At 32.6% G+C, this 21,671-nt stretch overlaps 1 protein-coding gene across 1 annotated transcript in view; it reads right to left on the bottom strand.

The window, feature by feature from the left end:
* Positions 1 to 2,666: 2,666 nt before the first annotated feature.
* The window catches only part of LOC106459891 (transcription cofactor vestigial-like protein 2), a 25,472-nt gene continuing 6,467 nt past the window's right edge, over positions 2,667 to 21,671 (bottom strand). The window contains exons 3-4 of the mRNA XM_022386466.1: positions 2,990 to 3,475; positions 2,667 to 2,686 (exon numbers count right to left, since the gene is read on the bottom strand). Of these exons, the coding sequence (XP_022242174.1) occupies positions 2,667 to 2,686; positions 2,990 to 3,475 (506 nt within the window). The remainder of the gene's footprint in view (positions 2,687 to 2,989; positions 3,476 to 21,671) is intronic.

Below are 21,671 nucleotides of genomic sequence, written 5' to 3'. Positions count from 1 at the left end.
ATGAATTATGCATCTTCAGAGTTATTAATGCGAGTTTGTTTTTTAGAAAACGTTTCTCCAGGAACCCTGACTTATGCTTCTTCAGAGGTCTTAATGCGAGTTTGTTTTTTAGAAAACGTTTCTCCGGGCAAACTCGCATTAAGAACTCTGAAGAAGCATAAGTCAGGGTTCCCGGAGAAACGTTTTCTAAAAAACAAACTCGCATTAAGATCTCTGAAGAAGCATAAGTCATGGTTATCCCCCCCCCCATTAGAACAGCGGTATGTCTGCGGGCGTACAACGCTAAAAACCTGGTTTGGATACCCATGGTGGGTAGAGCACAGATAGCCCATTGTGTAGCTCTGTGCTTAATTCCAAACAAACAAGCAAACGAGTTTGATTGTTAGAAAACATTTCTTCGGAAACCATGACTTATGCTTCTTCAGAGTTCTTAGAGCGATTTTGATTTCTAGAAATCAGTAAAAATAAAGTTTCCACGCTTCATTATTTATTCATGTCAGTTTTAAAACCATTTTTTTTTAAATATCATGATTATATTATATACTTGTTTCGTCTATTACAATCAGCAAGTGTTTAAACTTCCAGATTAAACCGATTATTATAAACACGATCTACGGATATATGTTTTATATAGACAAAGTGTGAATTGCTTTTTCCCATTATCTTCTTTTCCAACTTTGAAGCCAAATACTTTCAAGTCTCAGTATATAAAATATTCAACAAAAATCACATGACCTTTCACCCTCTACACTTTAAAAAAGTAGCACTATAATTCGTAATGAAGATTCTATAAATTGATGTTGTTAAATCATTAATATCCTCAAAATTACATAGTTGGATAGGATTTTACTTATCTACCTAAATAAAATTTCGTGACTGAATATAAACATGGTAAGCGAAGTGTAAAGTACTTTGCATGTTTCAAAAAATATATGTATTTAGACAATTTCAAAGCAATTTTGTTAACGAGTAATTAAAACTTGATAAGAAATCGAAATGAAAAAGATCACGCTATTAAGTAAGGGTTAGCAAAATATGTATCATACAAAGTATTAGACAAATAGTTAATTTAATATAATGTTTAAACTCCAAATAATAAATAACACCACTATTAATATTTAGCGCATGCGTGTTAGTATTAGCCCATCACCGTAAGTCTCCATGGAAACAAACAATAACAATGCGACACGTACTGTGTGGGTTGCCATCACGTGCACGTCTCAACGGTATGAACGAGGCGCGTGCATTGCTTGTAACTTGTACAGTTCATACATGTAGCCGCTGTTCCCAGGATCTACGTCAGTACAAAATAAGGAAAAACACTGAGAACTGTAACTCTCAGGGAACAAGAGCAGGATATAACTTCAATTTTCCAACTCTGAACAAATAACCCTCACCTTTTCAAGGCGCAATATATAGAATGTTCACAAAAGTCCTAAAATCACATTATTATTTTTTTACTAAAGTAACATTTGTTGAAACCAGATATGTTTAGATTACAGTAACAAACTCGCTCATATAATACACTGGTTTCACTTTAAATACCACTCGTATAATACACTGGTTTCACTTTAAATCCCACTCATATGATACACTGGTTTCACTTTAAATACCACTCATATAATACACTGGTTTCACTTTAAATCCCACTCATATAATACACTGGTTTCACTTTAAATACCACTCGTATAATACACTGGTTTCACTTTAAATCCCACTCATATGATACACTGATTTCACATTAAATACCACTCATATAATACACTGGTTTCACTTTAAATCCCACTCATATAATACACTGGTTTCACTTTAAATACCACTCGTATAATACACTGGTTTCACTTTAAATCCCACTCATATAATACACTGGTTTCACTTTAAATATCACTCATATAATACACTTTACATCTCATTTTCGTGAACAGCAAAAATCAAGATAACCCCTCAAGGATAATAAGAAAATAAATGTATTGGAACGATTAGAAGTTTTTAAGATTTTTGTTTGTTTGTTTGAATTTATGCACAAAGCTACACAATGGGCTATCTGTGCTCTGCCCACCACTGGTATCGAAACCCGGTTTCTAGCGTTGTAAGTCCGCAGACATACCACTGTGCCAATGGTGGGCTAAGATTTTAGTTTTGACTAAAGTTACAACTTAAAATATAAGGGAGTTAATTATCCACACATTTCGAACTTCACTTTGATAAAGAATGAAATATACAAGTTTACAGATGCATATAAAGATAATAATAATAATAGCAGTTTTCAGATCAAAGTGTTATTAATAAACGGTAAACTCTGTTGCAAAACTTTGAAAGTTTCAGATTTTTTTTCATTCTAATAAAAACTATTTATTATTTTCTGTGCATTTCCGTGTGATTTAGCTATACGTAATCTTTAGGCATGTGTTTCTGGACGGATGGTCTTTAGACAAATGACTTTAAAAGATGTTACATATATGAACACGGGATTTTTAAAATGTGGCATTTAGAGAGGTAATCTTTAAAAATGTGGCTTTCCAAGATGTGACGTGTGAATGCATGACTCAATACATCTATGCTTTCACACATACGTCAGATGAGGATAAAAGTGACAAGTAACAGCGTTAGAATAACATAACAAAAATAGCCAACGTAATAGTTTATTAGTAGTATATTCATAACACTTACTTTGTAACAGTAACAGCTGTAATTAAAGAAAAATCCTTAAAAGTGTTACTATTAATCTATATATATTATCAAACTTCGACAACAACCTCCTTCTATAAGATTTCCACGAAGCAAGTATATGTGAGTCGACTATTAGTACAATTGAACTCTTATTTGTTAGTATATACACAACAATGTATATAACACTTACTAATTTTAATCCCTTTCTATTTTGTTACTGTATGTGCAAAAGCAGATTCTAAATTTATCCAATTAAAAACCGTCCATTCACCTAATGAAAAGACACATCATAATATTTCACTTCAGAAAGAGAACATACCTGGTATAGTTCCCATTGTACCATAGGTGGCGGTGTAATTCGATTCCATGTGTCCAAGATTATGCGTGAGTGGCTCGTGGTACCTCGGCGTGCCCCACGTATCCGTGGTTTTTTCCAGACTTGCGCAAGGTGCTGATCCATGGGTGAGTCGAGAGGACCTCATCGAGGGTTGAAGTAGAAGTGAACCATATTGGTTAAACATGTTCCCCGTTGGGACTGAAGGCATTCCAGTGTATGTTAGTTCGTGCATGGGTCGATGAGAGTAAGGATTAGCGGCTTGTGCATGTGAGGACAACGTGTAGTGCCAAGGGTCGTTCTGGTGGATTCCTGGGTGAAGCGACCCCGAGTGGTAAGGATCTGTGGCATAAGACAGTTCATGATGATTACCAGGTGTCATGGTTGTAGGACCAGAGATAGGATGTGGTGGTTGGTAGTTACTGTTCCAAAAGGAAGGCGGAAAGTTACGTTGAGACATTGGTGGACCGTCTAGAAATTAAAATCAATTGTTAAACTTTGAAAGAAAACTGAATTATCACTTTTAATCAGCTGTTTCTAAAGGGGAAAAACAACAATAATTAATAAATACCAACTAATAAAGTAAGACAAACATTCTTAGAAATGAAGATGAAAGAACGCGCAATGTACAAATGAACTAAAAACATGTGGAAAAATCATTTCTAATCAGGTTGTTGAGACATGACGTGAAATCCAAAACATTAATCTCGAATTAAATACAATGATAATGTTTAGATTCTTTATGACAGTCAAGATAAAAGAAACTAACAAAAATAGCTTTCCTTATAATACATTGATTAGACAATTAATATACAAATTAGATAAGTAAAGATATATATTATTTTATTGCTAACACAAACATACAGGATTCAATAATAGATACATATTAAGTTTTATTTAGTAAACACATACCTATTACTTCTCACAATATTTATTTCCTTTAATAACTTTGGGAAATTAATCAAATCAGTCAATATAGACTGGAACATTCGCATTAGAAGTAGTTAAAATATTTAGTTTAATGAGGTCTTATTCTGCATCCAGTTGAGTTCTGATAGCAGTGAATAAATAAATACAAGAAGCTAGTATTTTACATTACATTCTGATCTAAGTAAGCTACTCACATAAATCAGGCCTAAACGCTAATCCAATAAAGAATGTAGCTAATTCAATACACTGTTCTTACTTATAATGATTAGAATGCAGTGATTGATCAGTTCGGTACCCTTGCTGTGATCTGAATAATATCTCGTGAAATTCATCTAGTTTATTAGATTTAGTTTAGTCCTAACTCCGTATATTAAGCTAACAATATAAAATTAATTTCGCAGCAAAAGCATACATAATAAAAAAGAAACAAATTTATGATATTAATACATTGTATATATTAAACAATCAATACTAATAATGAGAGTAACATTAAGTAAAGAATAGACCTTAATTAAGGTTTGTAGACTACTACATATCAAAAAGTAATTTAGAAAAAAAGTTAACCGACTATTTTTTTCAATTACGAAGTCGGGACACCAGTCTTATTTTTCCTTACTTTTAAGTCAGTGGTTAAGACTTTATCTCCTCGTTTATATATCTCTTCTCTCGTTTTCATTCAAAACAAAAATAGACGATTGAACTAAAAGCGACGGAGCAAGACATATTTGTAATAAATTCGTTTCTGATTAACTTTTTTTTATTTTTCTATAACATTAATTACTAGAGGGTGGCTCATTATAGTGCATACCTCTGCCAAGTAGCGTTGATGATATTCGGCCCTAACAAAATACGAAAATGTGTCCGTAAGTCCGTCTTTAAGAACGGACACAGACAATGAGGAATAATATTCTACATAGTTCCACCAATTTTAATCAAAATTCGATCATTTTTTATTGAGTTATAGAGCAAAAACAGGGTCAAAAATCGGTCTCTATGTTAACAGATAGGTTTTTTTTTTTTACTTTCGTGAACTTGTTGTGACCTTGACTCTACAAAAATTCAACACTTCTAAGTTGAGTCATAGTCCAAATTTATACCAACTTTTGTCTAAATACATTCAGCCGTTTTCTAGAAATTCTGCTAACAAACACACACACACACAGGAGTGAAAAAATAACCTGGGACTTCTTGGAAATTTCACTCTAGCGATCTTTTTTTTATTTTCTATAAATTTTATTGGAACGTATATTGCATGATTCTAGTTCAGTTTTCTACTTATAAAGTGATACGGTTACCAAACCAATCAGAACACGGCCATGTTTGATTTCGCTAACATTACTCTTTAACTACAAAATAAGAAATAAATCATAACGGATATCACATATCTATATATAAAAAAGATAAAATGTGTGTCTGTTTGCAACCTATTGGGCTAATCTCAACCAAAACGTATATGTAAACACTATGAAGTATGGGAATGACATGAGGGGTCAAAATTGAACTTAACCCTATTTCTATTTTCGTAAAGCCTGCTGGTTAATTACTCCCAGCCTATTAATTCAATATGAAACAAACTTGGCAGGTTTACGCTTTAAACGATGTAGAATATTCTAAAGGAATTCAAGGTCAAAGTATGAAAGTTACTGGATTGTTTCTCAAACAACCATGTTTTTCTCATGTTGAATGAGATGTATGGTGTTCAATGATGGGATCACCTCAAAATCTTTATTTGTTGGTAGATGGAAAGCAAACTGCAAATGTTGTTTATGAAGAAGCTTTGTTACAATTTTAAAATTTTGAGATAAAGTTTTTGTTTAAGTTATTACTTTGAAATATATGATTGCTGTTAAGCTTACATTGTTTCATTAAGTTTAAACATTCCCCGTCAGTTGACAGATATTTCAGCTTGTAATGCACATAGAGGACTTTTAATTCGCCTTTTGCAATAACTAGTCAATGTAATTCGCTTTCCAAACCTAAATTAAAATGTTATTATCGTATTTATTACATGGATATCCTCTCTCGATAGAACCAACGTTAGGTATCACTAGACACGTGAAATGCTTTTAGAGTTGTTTAGCAGTGTGTTTGTTTGTAATTAAGCACAAAGCTACACAATGAGCTATCTGTGCTCTGCCCACCCCGGGTATCGAAACCCGGATTATAGCGTTGTAAGTCCGAAGACATTCCGCTGTGACACTGGGGGCTGTTCAGTAGTGCGCAAAATTGTTTATAAATTGTCATCATCGTGAGCATGTACCTTTGACGAAACTAATACAAATTCTGTGACATCAAGTGGAAAGCTAATTATTGTTTATTGTTCAAAAGTTTTATAAACATCAGGTAAAAACAAAGTGAGCAAGAGTAATCATTATTTTACTACATTATTAATAACTTATTTTAATAAAAACAAAAGCATATACAGCAAAAATATTGTATCTGCTTTAGAAGAAAATTTCAGTCTCGAATTTTCCTAGAATTATTATAATTACTATAATTTTACTTATGCATAAAAATAGCAACATATCATAAAATTACCCATCGTATCTAAGATGTGTTTTCCGAAACTGATAAAAACTACCTTTTTTGTAGGCGGTATGTTTCTGTCCCGGTGAATTTTCGCCAACTTTTAACGTGTTAATTAACCATCCCGTTTAGTTCGCCTGAATATTACAGGGAAATTACACGAAGTGATTAATCAACATGTTGATTTCTGTTTATTTTAGCTTTAAAGAGGAGATATGTCTAGAATATGAATTACATAAGATAAAATAACCATTTACATGAGAGAATAGAAGTAATTTAAGACAAAAAACTTTTACAATTAAAAAATTGTTTGCTAGTAAAAAAAATACCTACCTACTTTATGTAAAACTTTACAAAGGTAAACAGGTATTTTACAACTTTACGTTTTATTCTTGTCTTAAGACAAACAAAAACTGTGCTTTTGAATCATGCTTATTGTACCGTTGTTTAGTGTGTGTTTTCCCCCTTTTATTCTCCTGATTCGAACCTATAACTTTAAGCCTAACAGTTCGTAAAATATTAGTCCAGAAATTTAGCTTTGAAACAAATTGCAACTTATAAACTTGGAGAAGGGAAACTTTTTCGCATTTCACAATGTATATGAATACAAAGAGAATTTTAAGTATTTCGTAATGTATATGAATAGAAAGAGTTTTTTTCGCATTGCACAATGTATATGTACAGAAAGAAAGTTTTCGAAGCTCACAGTGCACATTTGTCATATATATATATATATATAAATTGTCTTCTTAACATTTCACAATGTATATTTATAAAAGAGTTTTTGCTTATCACAATGTATATGTATAGAAATAGTTTTTCGCATTTCACAAAGTATATGTATAACTATAGAATGTTTTTTTTTCATTTCAAAATGTATATGTATAGAAAAGGCATTTTACACAGTATATGCACAAAGAAAGTTTTTCGCCTTTCAAAATGTGCATATAAAGAGTTTTTCACATTTCAAAATGTAATGTATAAAAATGGAGTATTTTATCACTTGATAAATCGTTTATCTATCTTCTGATCATTTTGGAAACGAGTTAAATACAAATTTAAGAAATAAAAATAAATGGAGATAGATACATAAGAACACACGTATTTGACCAATACATTTCATCACACTTCCTGTCTTTAAATACTTGCAAATTGATTGTTTCATTTAAGGAGCGGAATTTAAATCCAATGTTTACGATGTTTGTTTTCTGTTTCAACAATAAGAGAAACTGAAAGTGTTTGCACAACCGCATGTTTTGGTTTAGATTTATGGTTTTTCAATCCAAATTGAACTAGACACGTTGCAGTTTTATTTTGTACTGGAACATAATCGCTGTAGTTCGTAGCATTGAAGCAAGAGGTATCATTATAACAGCAAACAGTGATGTATAAAAATAAGCATATACAGCCGCATTTGTTACAAGTCAGAGGCTCACACAAAAGATACAGAGTGAAAACTCTGGAAATTTCTGTGTGAATTAAATGAACCATACTGAATTTGTTTGTAAATTAGGCAATCAAGCAACTTTTCTACCCGACTTAATCCGAGAAATACGTCACATAGAAGAATCAATCCAAGAAGAATAACAAGCTGGAATAAGACTTTTAACGTCCAGTTAATCGAGCTGTTTTTCTCTTTTGCGTTGAAGAATGCACGTTGGAAAATAAATACTTTATAACCATAGTCTTATTTTTTTAATTTGTGTAAGACTTAGTACGTAAAATGTATATAATTTTTTTGTGGTTTACCGGTTTTTTTTTGTTTTCTTTTTTCAGTAAGTGACAAAAAACTACTGTCAGACGCCTGAGTGACTTGAAACCTTTAGTGTGCGTAGTTAATGTTATCAGTAATATTCTGAAACATACAAAGGTTGCCGCCTTGAAAGTTAAAATTTCTTCTTTGTCATATAAATGTCGTCTTCAGACTGGATCTACCAGAAAGCAAAAGACGGCAACAGCTGAGGGAGCGTGTACAATGTACAGGAGTATATAAAACCTCTTGTCATTCCACGCGAATACATACATTAGAATGTTAAATTTAGACCCGTTTTCTCCTGTGAAGTAACGACATTATACAGAGATGATCATAGACGATTTATGAAACGCATGTACAGTCCAAGACAGATGTGAATTCAGGGTTGTTTATATCTGAGTCCGTATATTTATTTATCCCTTAATTAAAAACTTTCTTAATATCGATAAAAGTAATATGATATGTTCAGATAGAAGATCAGTTTTGTTCTTTCTAATAAAATGTCCCGATCTTTCAGGAATAAAAGTATGTTATGTTTAAAAATAGCGTATCTCTCGCAGTAGCAATATTATTATTATCATTGATATGATTTGTTTCGTTGTTTTTTATCTCGCTCATAAGCTACACGAGGACTATCTGCGCTAGCTGTCCCTAGTTTAGCTGTGATAAACTCCAGGGAAGGCAGTAAATCAAAATCACCCACCGCCAACTCTTGGACTACTCTTTTACTAACTAATAGTAGGATTAACCGTTTTAATATAACGCCCCCACAGCTGAAATGGCGAGCACGTTCGGTGACGGAGATTTTGAACCCGCGACCGTCAGGTTGCAAATCGAGTGCCTTAACCATCAGGCCAAACCATGTTTATTGAAACAAAGCTATGTATATTTCAGCAACAATGTTATACGATAATATAAACGATAGCTTTGCACCTCGTCTGTAAATTGTAATATCTTAGTGACTGACACAAGATTGTAAGTGATACTTCAGTGTCTATATTAAAAACATAAGATCATATTTAGTACACAGTTAGCAAAGCTTTCAGTACTTTTATCATTAGATTTTGATGAATATCTCGGTTAATGTTGACCAGTATACTATTATTTTATTTTACGAACCCGGAATGTTTGTCATAAACACAATTTCTACCTGTAGTCAAGAGCATTATAAGAGCCAACATTTATGTTTTTGCATCATGCAACTGCACAACCTCGTATCTCCGTTACATATTTCTTCTAGCAGTCTCATTATTAAAACAAAAACATACTTCTTTAACAAGGTATTTTTACACTACGTTAACATACACATGCGCGCGGGCTCAGACTCGATGTCACAGGCACCTTATTACACACAGCTTTCCATGCCTCTTACCTCTGGTGATGGCGGGGCCAGCGAGAGGCAGAACTGAACAAAGAGACGACGGTAACCAAGAGCCACTCGTCTCTCAGTTGGAACGCCGGGGGTAGAAGTTTCAGTTTTGTCTGTGTGTGAGTGTTTCATGTTAACTGGCAAAAATATGTTCAATTTTAAACCCATGATAAAAGATAATTATGCACAATATACTTCAGCATCTGATTTTCTTATTTCAAAAATATGAAACAAACTCAAAATATAACTCAGCACTTATAAATACACTGATTACTGACGAATGTTTTTCGTTAATCTATACATTTTATGCTGTTAAAGGATACTGCTTTAATTAAATCTCAATACCTGTTTGTTAGTCTCTTAGATACGTATGTCTGTTTGAAAATTCTACAGCTTTCGTTGTTCCTTCGTCTAGACTCCATATAAATAAAGGTGGGTTGATTTTTAGTTCTGATCTCTGTAGGTCGTTTTTATTTAATATTGGATATTCCAATAGTGAGTAAATGTTGTCTTTTTTTACAAGGGCAATTCTATTTATGTCCTGAGATAGAATATTAATACAGCATGAACACGGCGTAATATAGTAAGCACTTCTTTGTCATAATTCACCTATAAATACATTTGACAAGTTTTCAAAAGTGGCTCTATTAAACGTAGCAAGTTGAGATAGATTTGAAATTATTTTTCTTCAATGAAATTTAAAGGTTATATAAGGACAGTTATAGTTTTCTGTTACGTTTAATCCTGATAACTGAAAGCTTCAAAAACTCGTGAACGTGAAAAGCAAGAGTTATTGTGTCTGTTTGGTGATGTGATTGATGAATTGAAAAAGTCCAGAATAAAACTTAAAGAAACGTTTCTGATAATTGCTAAGGTAACAAGGCCCCTAAAATTAAACAACAGTAAAATATTTTATCCCCTGGTCTTGTGATTCCCGGATTCAGTTTCATACGTTTTCTTAATGTGAAGAAATTCATTCACTATTATGAAATCATCAAGAATGCGCAATAAGTTTATTCGGTTTTTAATATCCTTTGATATACTTATTAAATACCTTTGGATGCTACATATGAGATGGAACAGCTAGATCAAGCACCGAATCGGACAGGGAAAGACCAGCGACAACGAGCTAATCGATGAAAAGGCGGTCTTTGTTCATAGGGTGGAGCCGGATATCAGGCCAAGCGCTGGCCGCCTGGTTTCACAGTGCTACCGATACCCTTACATTATCGGGCGGTGCTTTAGCATCTGCTAATAGATATTAGCAACAGCTCTTGCTGTAGACCCCTTGTATAGTGATGGCCGACCTTCCCTCTCAGCACTCGGTGATGAAAATCAAATAACTTGTTGTATCCGCTAAAAGGTTGATGTAAACCTGTCTTTCTAAGTGTGAACTAAAACTTAATTTAGTTATCAAAGCCTGTTTCTATCTGTTTTATTTCAGCTGGAAAGCGATTTTATTACCTTTCTAGACCTATCTATTAGCTAAATAATTTCAAGCAATGAAACAGTCAAAAAATTATTTTGTATGCTTTTGTCTATCTGTCCATCTATCTGTTTCTCCTCTATCTAATTGTTCATCTCTCTCTCTTTCCCCCACCCTCTCTTTTTTCTCTCCCTAACTTGTCTCTTTCTATTACGGCGGGAGTTATATAACGTTTGAAGGCAATGTTCTTCTAAAATACCAACATCAGTTCAATCATTAAATTTGAGTTCTATTTTTGGTGTGTTTGTTAAAGATACGAATTCTGTCAGCTTAGTGAAGATTTCCTCCTCGCATTGATTTATATAACCACTTGTGTTTGCATATTTACGTAACTAAGAACACCACGTGGAAATTGATTTCACCTATATAACGCTACATGATTTCTAATTAGAAATATATGTAAAACGTTTTGTGTAGTTAGGAATCAAACCTCCATATCTGCACAGTTTCTTACAAAAAAAATATATTTACTACCCGCGGAACAGATAGAGAGTACAAGCAACTTCTTTACATGCACGTGCTTACATTATAAAATGTAACAGTATTAACTTGGTTATGTATTTTAGAATTCAGATATTCTTAAATTTTAGATGCTGGAGAACCGATAAATAACTTGTTATATTGTGCACTTTGTTAAACGAAAAGTTTGTACGTATCCGAGGTGTAACTACGACATAGTAAAAACGATACGCAAGGTGACTCGTTGGGTACAATTAGTCATACTTTTCATTAGCTCGTTTATTACGTTAACTGTATGAATAAAATTGAACTTAATATATGTGTGTTGTAAAGATATATTTAAAATAATATATTTATATACACAAGAATGCCTCTATAAAAACTGGATTTAAGAGCTAGATCCCCTCTATATGTAATTTGAAAGTTACAAATTTTAGATTAATATGATCCGAGTTTACGTAAAGGTAGTTATTTTTAAAACCTTGGAAAATTAAATTTTAAAGTAAAAATGTCTAATATCTGTATCATAACGTAGAACAAAATCCTCTATATTTTGTCCTTTCCAATATAAAGCTGATAATAAACTTTATTGTGACGTGTCATTTAGAGCATTCGCCAAAGAAGAAGTATACATAAAATAGATTTCGGTAAGTTATAGTACCCTGTGGTTTAAGAACACGGCACATGAGATGGCGAAAAAGCATAGATAATGTTTACTGGATATAGGGAAGGAAGCTTGAGTATTTTTATATCCCCGCAGATCCAGAATCTCGTCACGTTTTAACTGATGCCTACAAACTCACTAAAAAACTGTAGTTTGAATTTCCTTGTCAGAGAGAGAGAGAGAAAGGTGAAGGATTCTCTGTTGGCTTGTTGGTCCTACTAGCAAACACAGACCGTCTTCTCAGTTGGCTTGTTGGTCCTACTAACAAACACAGACCGTCTTCTCTGTTGGCTTGTTGGTCCTACTAACAAACACAGACCGTCTTCTCTGTTGGCTTGTTGGTCCTACTAACAAACACAAACCGTCTTCTCTGTTGGCTTGTTGGTCCTACTAACAAACACAGACCGTCTTCTCAGGTGACAAATAGTGAAGCCCGCCTACAACCTTCAGCTTACGGAGTGGCACGCCTGACTGAAAATAACCTGACAGTGATCCTCACAAGGACTTGAAAGCTTAGCTGAACGGAATCTGGATCACGTGCTGATTGTCAAAGAAATGAACACACATTCTCTTACGTTCGTGCATGTTTAAATGTCATCTCACTATGGAGAATAAAATATTTCCCGCGGTTAATTCAGCCGTCATAAAGTTAGGCCTAGCTACAACTGAGAGCTAGGTATTTGAAGGGTCGACGCCCATGGTAGATTTGTATTTTGGATTGCAAGTTAATCACCCGGCAAAATATGTTCAGGAAGATGACATGAACGAGTCAAAAGAAGATTTGTTTAGATAATCATATCAATCTACTCATTAAACCAAAAACATGGGAAGAAATAGAATTCTAATTAAAGCTTTTCATCATCTTTTGGATGTACTTTACTTCAATGGAATATCCTATGAGAACAAAATATATATTAAAAAAAATCAGAAATAATAATAATACCAAAGTTATGAGCAGTGGAAATATTTAGGAATATTATGTAATACAGAAATTCTTGCCACGCCACATTATTATATGATTTGTTAAAAATGTTTGCAAAGTCAAACAAATCATGATATTTAAACAAAGATCAGTAACAGACCTTAGAAACGACTTGCAAATAACGTGTAGACCTACAATGACATAGCTTAAAAATAGATTACAAATGATATGTACAACCCACAATGGTAGAGCTAAAAAAACACTTACAACTAATATGCCGGACCTACAACGATAGAGCTTAAAATCTTCTTACAGTTTAATATGTAGAACCTACAATGACAAATATGAGAAACAACTTACGAATAGTATATAGAACCTACAATGACAGAGATAAGAAACCACTTACAAATATTACGTGCAACCTACAATGATAGAGGTTCAAAACTACTTAGAATAATAGAGCCTACAATGACAGAGATGAGAAACCACTTACAAATAATAGAACCTACAATGACAGAGATGAGAAACTACTTACAAATAATAGAACCTACAATGACAGAGATGAGAAACCACTTACAAATAATAGAACCTACAATGACTGAGATGAGAAACCACTTACAAATAGTATGTAGAACCTACAATGACAGAGGTTAAAACTTCTTACAAATAATATGTGCAATACGTACTTCTCAAACACAAGTGATTCGTAAATATAACTGAAAAACGTATATTTTGATTTACGATAAACTTGTGTGTGTGTGTGTGTGTTCTAGAAGAAAGCTACATTAGACTATCTGCTGTCTCCACCGCAGGGAATCAAACCCCATATTTTATCGTTGTAAGTCTGTAGACTTACCGCTATCCCATCGGAAGATTGCGATAAATATTTTCATAGTACGAGAAAGCCAATATAGTAATAAATAAACATAATCCAAAAAGAACCTAAATATTTTTTTTAAGTTTGAAGGTGAACCTTTATTTATTATTTTCTCTGTTCCTCACCTTCACAGAATAATATGATGATGAAATCGTAAATAACAAGGACGTAGGGCCTCAGTCTGTTACGAAAGAATTTGTATAAGATCAAACAAAAATAAGTTTTATATAAAATGCGAACATTTTCGGATACTTCTTTTTTGTGTTAAAATCTTATACATACAAAATGAACTTCAGTGATTCTTGAAATTCAAAGTCCTTCCCAGTAGTGGATAAACCAAGGAACCCTTTAGAGGTGTAAACACCTTTTAGTTGAATGTCCACCAATTGAACGGTAAATGTACGCCTCGCACTTTCATTGAGCTTTTCTATCTTTATCTTCAGTATATATAAGCATCATCTCAGTTGGTTTGTTTCTAACTAGACCTTCAATACGTGTAACCGTTCATCTGGTTTTGTTTCTATCTAGACCTACACCATGTTTAAACGTTCTTCTTGTCTTCTTTCTAACTGGAACTACACTTTTTTTAATCACTCTTGGTTGTGTTCCTACTCTGAATTTCAGTAAATATATTCACGTGCTGACTGAGTTCCTTTTAGATCCTTCAGTGTGTGTAAACTGTCTTTTGAGTGTTACCTGTGGTATACAACATTTCTGACTTCCGTGGTCACACCAGGTTTTCTAGCTCGCACGCCAAGCGGACACTCTACGAATTGCTAATAAGACACTTTTTAACAACTCAAGCTTCCCCAACCCTAACTGGCGTACTAGAGATTTTTATGTTATAGTTCTGTTTCAAACTGACTTAATTCGAAAACCTCCAGTCTCACCTTCCTTTACATACGCGGTTTTTGGCATGTATTTGATTTAGGAAAAGAAGTATTAGGTTTAATGTAACTTAAAAACATTATTTCTAATTTATATAAGTTACACAAACTATCGTTAAAATAATTAGAACTAATATTCTGGTACGTCTACGGAAAAGAAGTGTTGTCTACATTTTAAGGAATCCAGGTGACAGACATTGAAAGAAACTTGATACTTTTTATGGAATCCCGGTAACAAACACTGAAAAAAAGCTAATATTTTTATGGACTTCAGGTGACAGACATTGAATCAAAACTGATACTTTTTATGGAATCTAGGTTACAAAAATTCAGAATGAGAAAGCTGTTTGTGATGGCACCACACCATGTTCAATAAGTGAAAAAAAAAAAGAATTCTTTGATAGACTGTTTAGGCAAGGAAGACTTTCGAAACGTCGTCCTCTACACTCGTGTCTCAACAGTAGGCAGTTACCGTCCGTTTTACAAAGTTTCATCAAGAAAGAAATGAATGTTGACGAGAACCAAAAACATACACAGTCGGTTAATGAGAAAAGAAAATAAAAAACAGGGAGAAAGTATATGTGTATATTGTTACTGCCTGCATATGAGCACTAGATAACCATAACGGATTCTTTTTTTTAACATAAAGTGTTAAAATACCTTGGTGAGATTATCAAAATGTTACAAGCAGATGTGTATTTGTTGTAATTGTAGTAGATATGCAGATAGACACAAGAAAAAACTATCGATCGGTAGATCTGACTAACAAATAGGAAGCTTTTGTTTCTTAATACTTCATACTTAACAATTTACTTTCTTGTTGTTTTTAAAATTCGAAAATTCGCCATCAAACAAGTTTCAAAACAGACACCTAAAGGCTATTTAACCTTCTGTGCTGAACATGGATTTCTAAAAACCACAGTAGACAATTTTGAGCCTTATTTGATCTAATTTTAATACCATTTCCTTGTTTAAATTACGCATAATTTATTATTTAAAAGACACATGTCATTCTATTTTTTAAAAACCCAAAATATGCTGCGTTCATTTTCTAGCATTGTCGATGTCATCTGTATTAAGATCGTGCTTTAAACATTTTATTAAGGAAAAATTAAGGACAAACCTCATCCCATCGGGAAAACAGTCCCCCTTTCCCGGCGGAAGTCAGAGAAGAGATTTCCAGTGACCCCGAACGAACAATCCACCGTTATTTAGGAACTGCACCGTATGAATGTCACTGTCTTGTGACAGCAAACGTATACTGTATCCACTAGCGTGTAGCAGTAAGAAAATGATTTAAATGTATAGTATATTTTGATGTATGTTTTGGTTGTGAGCTTCAAGTATTGTCGTAGTTTTGGAAATTTACCGAAAATAGGCCAAACTGGTTTTTAATCATTATTCTTACAAAATTGGTGTTTTTGTATAATTTTCACTAGAAACAAAATATTATTTTCCTTTATCTAATGTATATTAATATCCATTCCGATGGCAGATATAACATTTTAAAAGTGGGGAAAAAAAAAGAAAAAAAGAAGTAAATACAGAAATAGTCAATGCAGCACGTGCATGCCATTTAAGTTACAGAACAACTGAACTGCCCTATTTCGATATATGAAAACATTATTTACATTATGTAACCACATACACACAAAAACAAACAAATTGTCCATAATTTCATAGATACTCTTCATACAACAAACAAGTTATATTATATTACTGCACTTCCCAGGGACTTAACTTTTACTCGCCGAAAGTATGGTAGGCCTGGATATGTTGTTTCCCCCCACCCCCGACCCCTAAGATCCACCTCTGATTTTTGATGGATAACACATTTCTATGAGAAAATACGCATATACTGAACGAAACTGTGATGGATCCTTAATAATAATACGATACCCTTTATAAAACAATGTGTATTAAAGCAAGCGTAAAGATTACTATGTTCATTCATCTCTTACCTGTTATCGAGGAGAGAGAATTGTGATTATTTTCCTGTGAAAGTAATGTACCAGGTTTACACCCCTTACTTGTATGAGAAATCAATAACATCATAACTATCTATCTAATCTTATTCTTATATAACATTCATAAACTCTAAACAAATGTGATTGAAGTTGATTGATACACCTTTGTCTTTTATTTCATATCCAAACATTAACATTAAGAAATCACGATACGTTGATGTCATGACATCATGCAGGAGGAAACCAATAGATAAAGCAAAACAATCCCCCACCGACTGCACTTTGTTTAAAACTGGAAACCGGATTAATTATAACACAATAAATCCTGTTAAAATTTGGTAAATCAAAGAAGCGTGGGGCAACTGTTGTACAGAAACCCTTGTATTACTAGTCCTGAAGAGGGTGCAAGGGCGAAACATTGGCCGAAATAAAGCATTTTTTATTGTTATTTGGACATTAAAGGTTTTTTTTCTTTCGAACTTTATTGCAAAAACCTTTATTATATTGATTATAATTTACTTTCAGAGCTTCGCCTCCACAACTAAAAATATAATTTGAAAATTTAAAACACTATAGTTGAGCTTATAGGAGTTATGTTACATCATAATACTGTAACTAAGTCATAGTTTCGCTATTAGACGTATACTGGGTTATAAAACGTTTTGTCTGTTTAGGATATCGCTTCTTATCTATTAATTCTGCAAATATTTCTGATAACTATGTGTAATGACAAATCGTAATGAATGACAAAGTTAGGGTATATGTTTCGAAATACACGAGCATCTCTGGCATAATTTTGGTTATATCTTTAAAAAATAATTTTTTTTACTCATTCCCAAAAATATGAAAAAAAGTGTTTAACTTGTTGTTGAAGTGAGCACTGATGTTTATTTTTTGTTTTCAAAATAATATAACTTTAATAAACCTCTGTGCATTTTGGACTTGACTAAGTGATAATATTCCTTCCTACAGATCGGGATTTTTTTGTTTATTTGTTTTAAAAAGAAAATCAGAATTGAAAGTGTCTAATCCCGTCATCTTGTCTATCAAATAAGTATTGTATTTACTAATATATATTGTAATATGACGTGCACCTATTGTCAACGAGTATACGCCTAACGTACTAGCTCTTTCCCATCGACACAAGGGAGTTGTACACCCACGAGAACATGAGATAGCGGGAGCCAAATGTTTGTGTTGAAAGCGTAGAAACACATGTTTAAATAAATAAAATACTTGAAGACTAGAGAAAGTCACGTTAAGAGGGGAAAAAAAACCTAGTCCATTAGTTAAACTTTCATTACTCAAAACATCTCGTGACTCTCTCGCTACATGTAGCTGTTCCCAGTTATTAGTCTCCACTAATGTCAGCGGTGTTAGAATATAGAGGTCTTTAGAACTTGCCTTATCTAGGCTTAGGGAGCAGTTGATTAAATGCAGACCGAGCATAACTAATCAGGAGAGAAACTCCCATTAATTTACAGACGTATCCTTGACAAAATCTCTAAATTTCTTACATAAGCTGCCCAGAATAATGCGCAGAAAACTAAATTAATAAAAGGGACATATTTCAAGCTTAAGCTAACTTGTGCATTTAGTAAAATGTAAGCCAAGAAGCCCAGAAATGATAAACAAATGTGAGACTGCTAGCTCATTAACTAAAAGAGATTACCTACCAGTCGCAGTAATCCGAAAATGTCTATAGATCTACAAAGAAAAAGTCAAACAGTGTACCAAATATTCATGGGACCGGTCTAAATATCGGATATAAAATAGATACTTCAATGATCTTCTTTTCCTTTTCCAATTACACGATATCATAATGTATAACGGACGGTTTCTATTAATATTACTTTTCAGGCACTGAATCAAGTTCAATGTAAATTTTTAAATCAGTAGAAATTAAGCATATATATATCGAATTGAAATATTTTTACTGAAGTCCAACACAAAATATGAGAAACATTATCTGCAGTAGACTTCAAAGATTGTTGGACATAAGTACTTTCATAGATTATCTATGTATAAAACAAAGCACGCAAGTTCAGTATGAAGCCTGTCATACATTATAAATACAGTTGTTCTTCGAGATTATACAGGTAGCGTTTAAATATCGTGTAGTATTAAGTATGAAATTGTTAATTCGTTTTGTCTGTGGCGTAGGATTTCTGGAAGCATATATATGTATGTAGCTACATGCATATATTATATATATACCTTGTTATTCTGTATTTCAAATGTTTATCTCTTATCAAGACATTATTTCTATTTCTTATACACATGTATTTTCTCTAGGTTATGTGTAACTTAGTTTAAATAATATAAATCTACGTTTTGTAAAAAAAACGTGTTATGTATAAGAACCTCTATTATTTTTAATGCCATTTACTTTCGGTGTATAGTACACGTCCTTCTGAGGCTGTCTGTTGTAAGAAACATCTGTTTTGTGAGGGAGATATAGTTTTTATTTGTTTCATAATTTCATAATGCTAAAGCTACCTACATGTATTCCACCCTAATTTTGATCCACTAGACTAAAAGGAAGGTCAACAGGACCGTCTGCCATCTCTTGGACTACTCTTGTCTGACAGAATTGTGAGACTTACCTTTTATTTTATAGGACACTGATGGCCTCAAAGTGAGGAGTACATTTTTGCGGTAAGGGTAGCGAACTAGAGAATTATTGGATTCACAAACGGGAATTTACCACTAGGCTACATCCGGCTCTGAGAGATATAAAAATTCACCTTAAAGCATAAATGTCATCATGTTAAAATATATCTGTCTTTCATAAGATACATTTATTATTTCTATGCTATATCCGTTTCATGTACAAAATATTTTATCCTTTATAAATTCAAACTATTTGTTATAAGTTATGTCCGCTTTATGCTTGTAACAAATGTGTCTTCTATAAATATATCTTACTTGTGGTAAAAATAACTTAATCAGATTTTGATCTTCATCGTTCATATTTATTGGCCAAACTCTCAACTCCTCTCGTGAACTGTCTTCAGGAGTTAAAAGCCTACTCAATAACTATTGATCGTGAATATTAAAATTCAACCGAGTTATATTTATTATTAATTTATGCACGTTATTAATTCAAAACAGAACATATCTATTGTGTTAGTGACGTATCTGTCTCTTGCAAGTAACCTACCTTATACATATGTGTCTTCATTAAGTACAGGTCATATATTACTATAACATGCATGTCTCTAATGTTTTATGTGACGAATTCATCGTCAGTAAGTATCTGTCTACAGTACTACTGTATCTGTCTTATATTAGTAACGTATATATGTTTTGTGTTATTAATGTTTCTGTTCTTCTGTTTTTTAATAGTTAGCCTTCACCCTTCACTTGTGCATTGAAATGATCATTTTCAGATATATATATATTGTATAGAAGAAAGAAATAATTTGAAGAAAACTGTGTATTTTGAACATATATTTTTACATGATCACTGTGAGGAAAGTTGTTGAATGTTCTAATGGTAAACAATTCTCTTTATTTTTTGTTATTTAGTTATTGCATTGGTAAAAAATATTTCATCATAAAACATTTTACACTGAACCTGGTTTTTATTAATGCAAAATGAAGCATGTAGAAGACAAGACTTGTGTTTTTATGTATTTATCTTCCAATCACGAATTCCATGTATAAATAGAAAACATATGTTTTAACAACGTAACATATCATTATGAATTACAATTCCATTACAAGCTAGTACATCTTCTCTACATTAAAAAAAATCGTAGTGATTTGTTAAACATTTTTATCAAGTCTTTTCCACTTTCACAACCATAGTGCCAAATAAATTGTGTTTAAAGTAACTAAATGTCAATGACAAACATCGTGTGTTATAGATTGTATTTAAAGTGACAATAACTAAAACAATATAGTTTGTATTACACGTGATGGTCATGGTGTTATCTAGATAATGTTTAAACTCACCAATACCCAAAACACAGTAGGTTTTGCCACACTGATACTAGAGTATAGCATAGCTTATATTATAAAGTCTCTAAAGCACAAACACTGTAGTTTTTACCACACTGATACTAAAGTATAGTACAGTTGTATTACAAAGTAGTTTTTACTACACTGATACTAAAGTATAATATAGTTGTATTACAAAGTAGTTTTTACCACACTGATACTAAAGTATAGTATAGTTGTATTACAAAATAGTTTTTACCACACTGATAATAGAGTATAGTATAAGTTGTATTATAAAGTATCTAAAGAACAAACACAGTAGTTTTTACCACACTGATACTAAAGTATAGTATAGTTGTATTACAAAGTAGTTTTTACCACACCGATACTAGAGTATAGTATAAGTTGTATTATAAAGTATCTAAAGAACAAACACAGTAGTTTTTACCACACTGGTAATAGAGTATAGTATAGGTTGTATTACAAAGTAGTTTTGACCACACTGATACTAGAGTATAGTATAAGTTGTATTATAAAGTATCTAAAGCACAAACACAGTAGTTTTTACCACACTGATACTAAAGTATAGTATAGTTGTATTACAAAGTAGTTTTTACCACACTGATACTAGAGTATAGTATAAGTTGTATTATAAAGTATCTAAAGCACAAACACAGTAGTTTTTACCACACTGATACTAAAGTATAGTATAGTTGTATTACAAAGTAGTTTTTACCACACTGATACTAGAGTATAGTATAAGTTGTATTATAAAGTATCTAAAGCACAAACACAGTAGTTTTTACCACACTGATACTAAAGTATAGTATAGTTGTATTACAAAGTAGTTTTTACCACACTGATACTAGAGTATAGTATAAG

Source organism: Limulus polyphemus, unplaced genomic scaffold (assembly GCF_000517525.1).
Source record: "Limulus polyphemus unplaced genomic scaffold, Limulus_polyphemus-2.1.2 Scaffold676, whole genome shotgun sequence".
Lineage (NCBI taxonomy): Eukaryota > Metazoa > Arthropoda > Merostomata > Xiphosura > Limulidae > Limulus > Limulus polyphemus.
The sequence above is the reverse complement of the archived record's forward strand: the minus strand, read 5'-3'. Positions and strand labels throughout refer to the sequence as shown.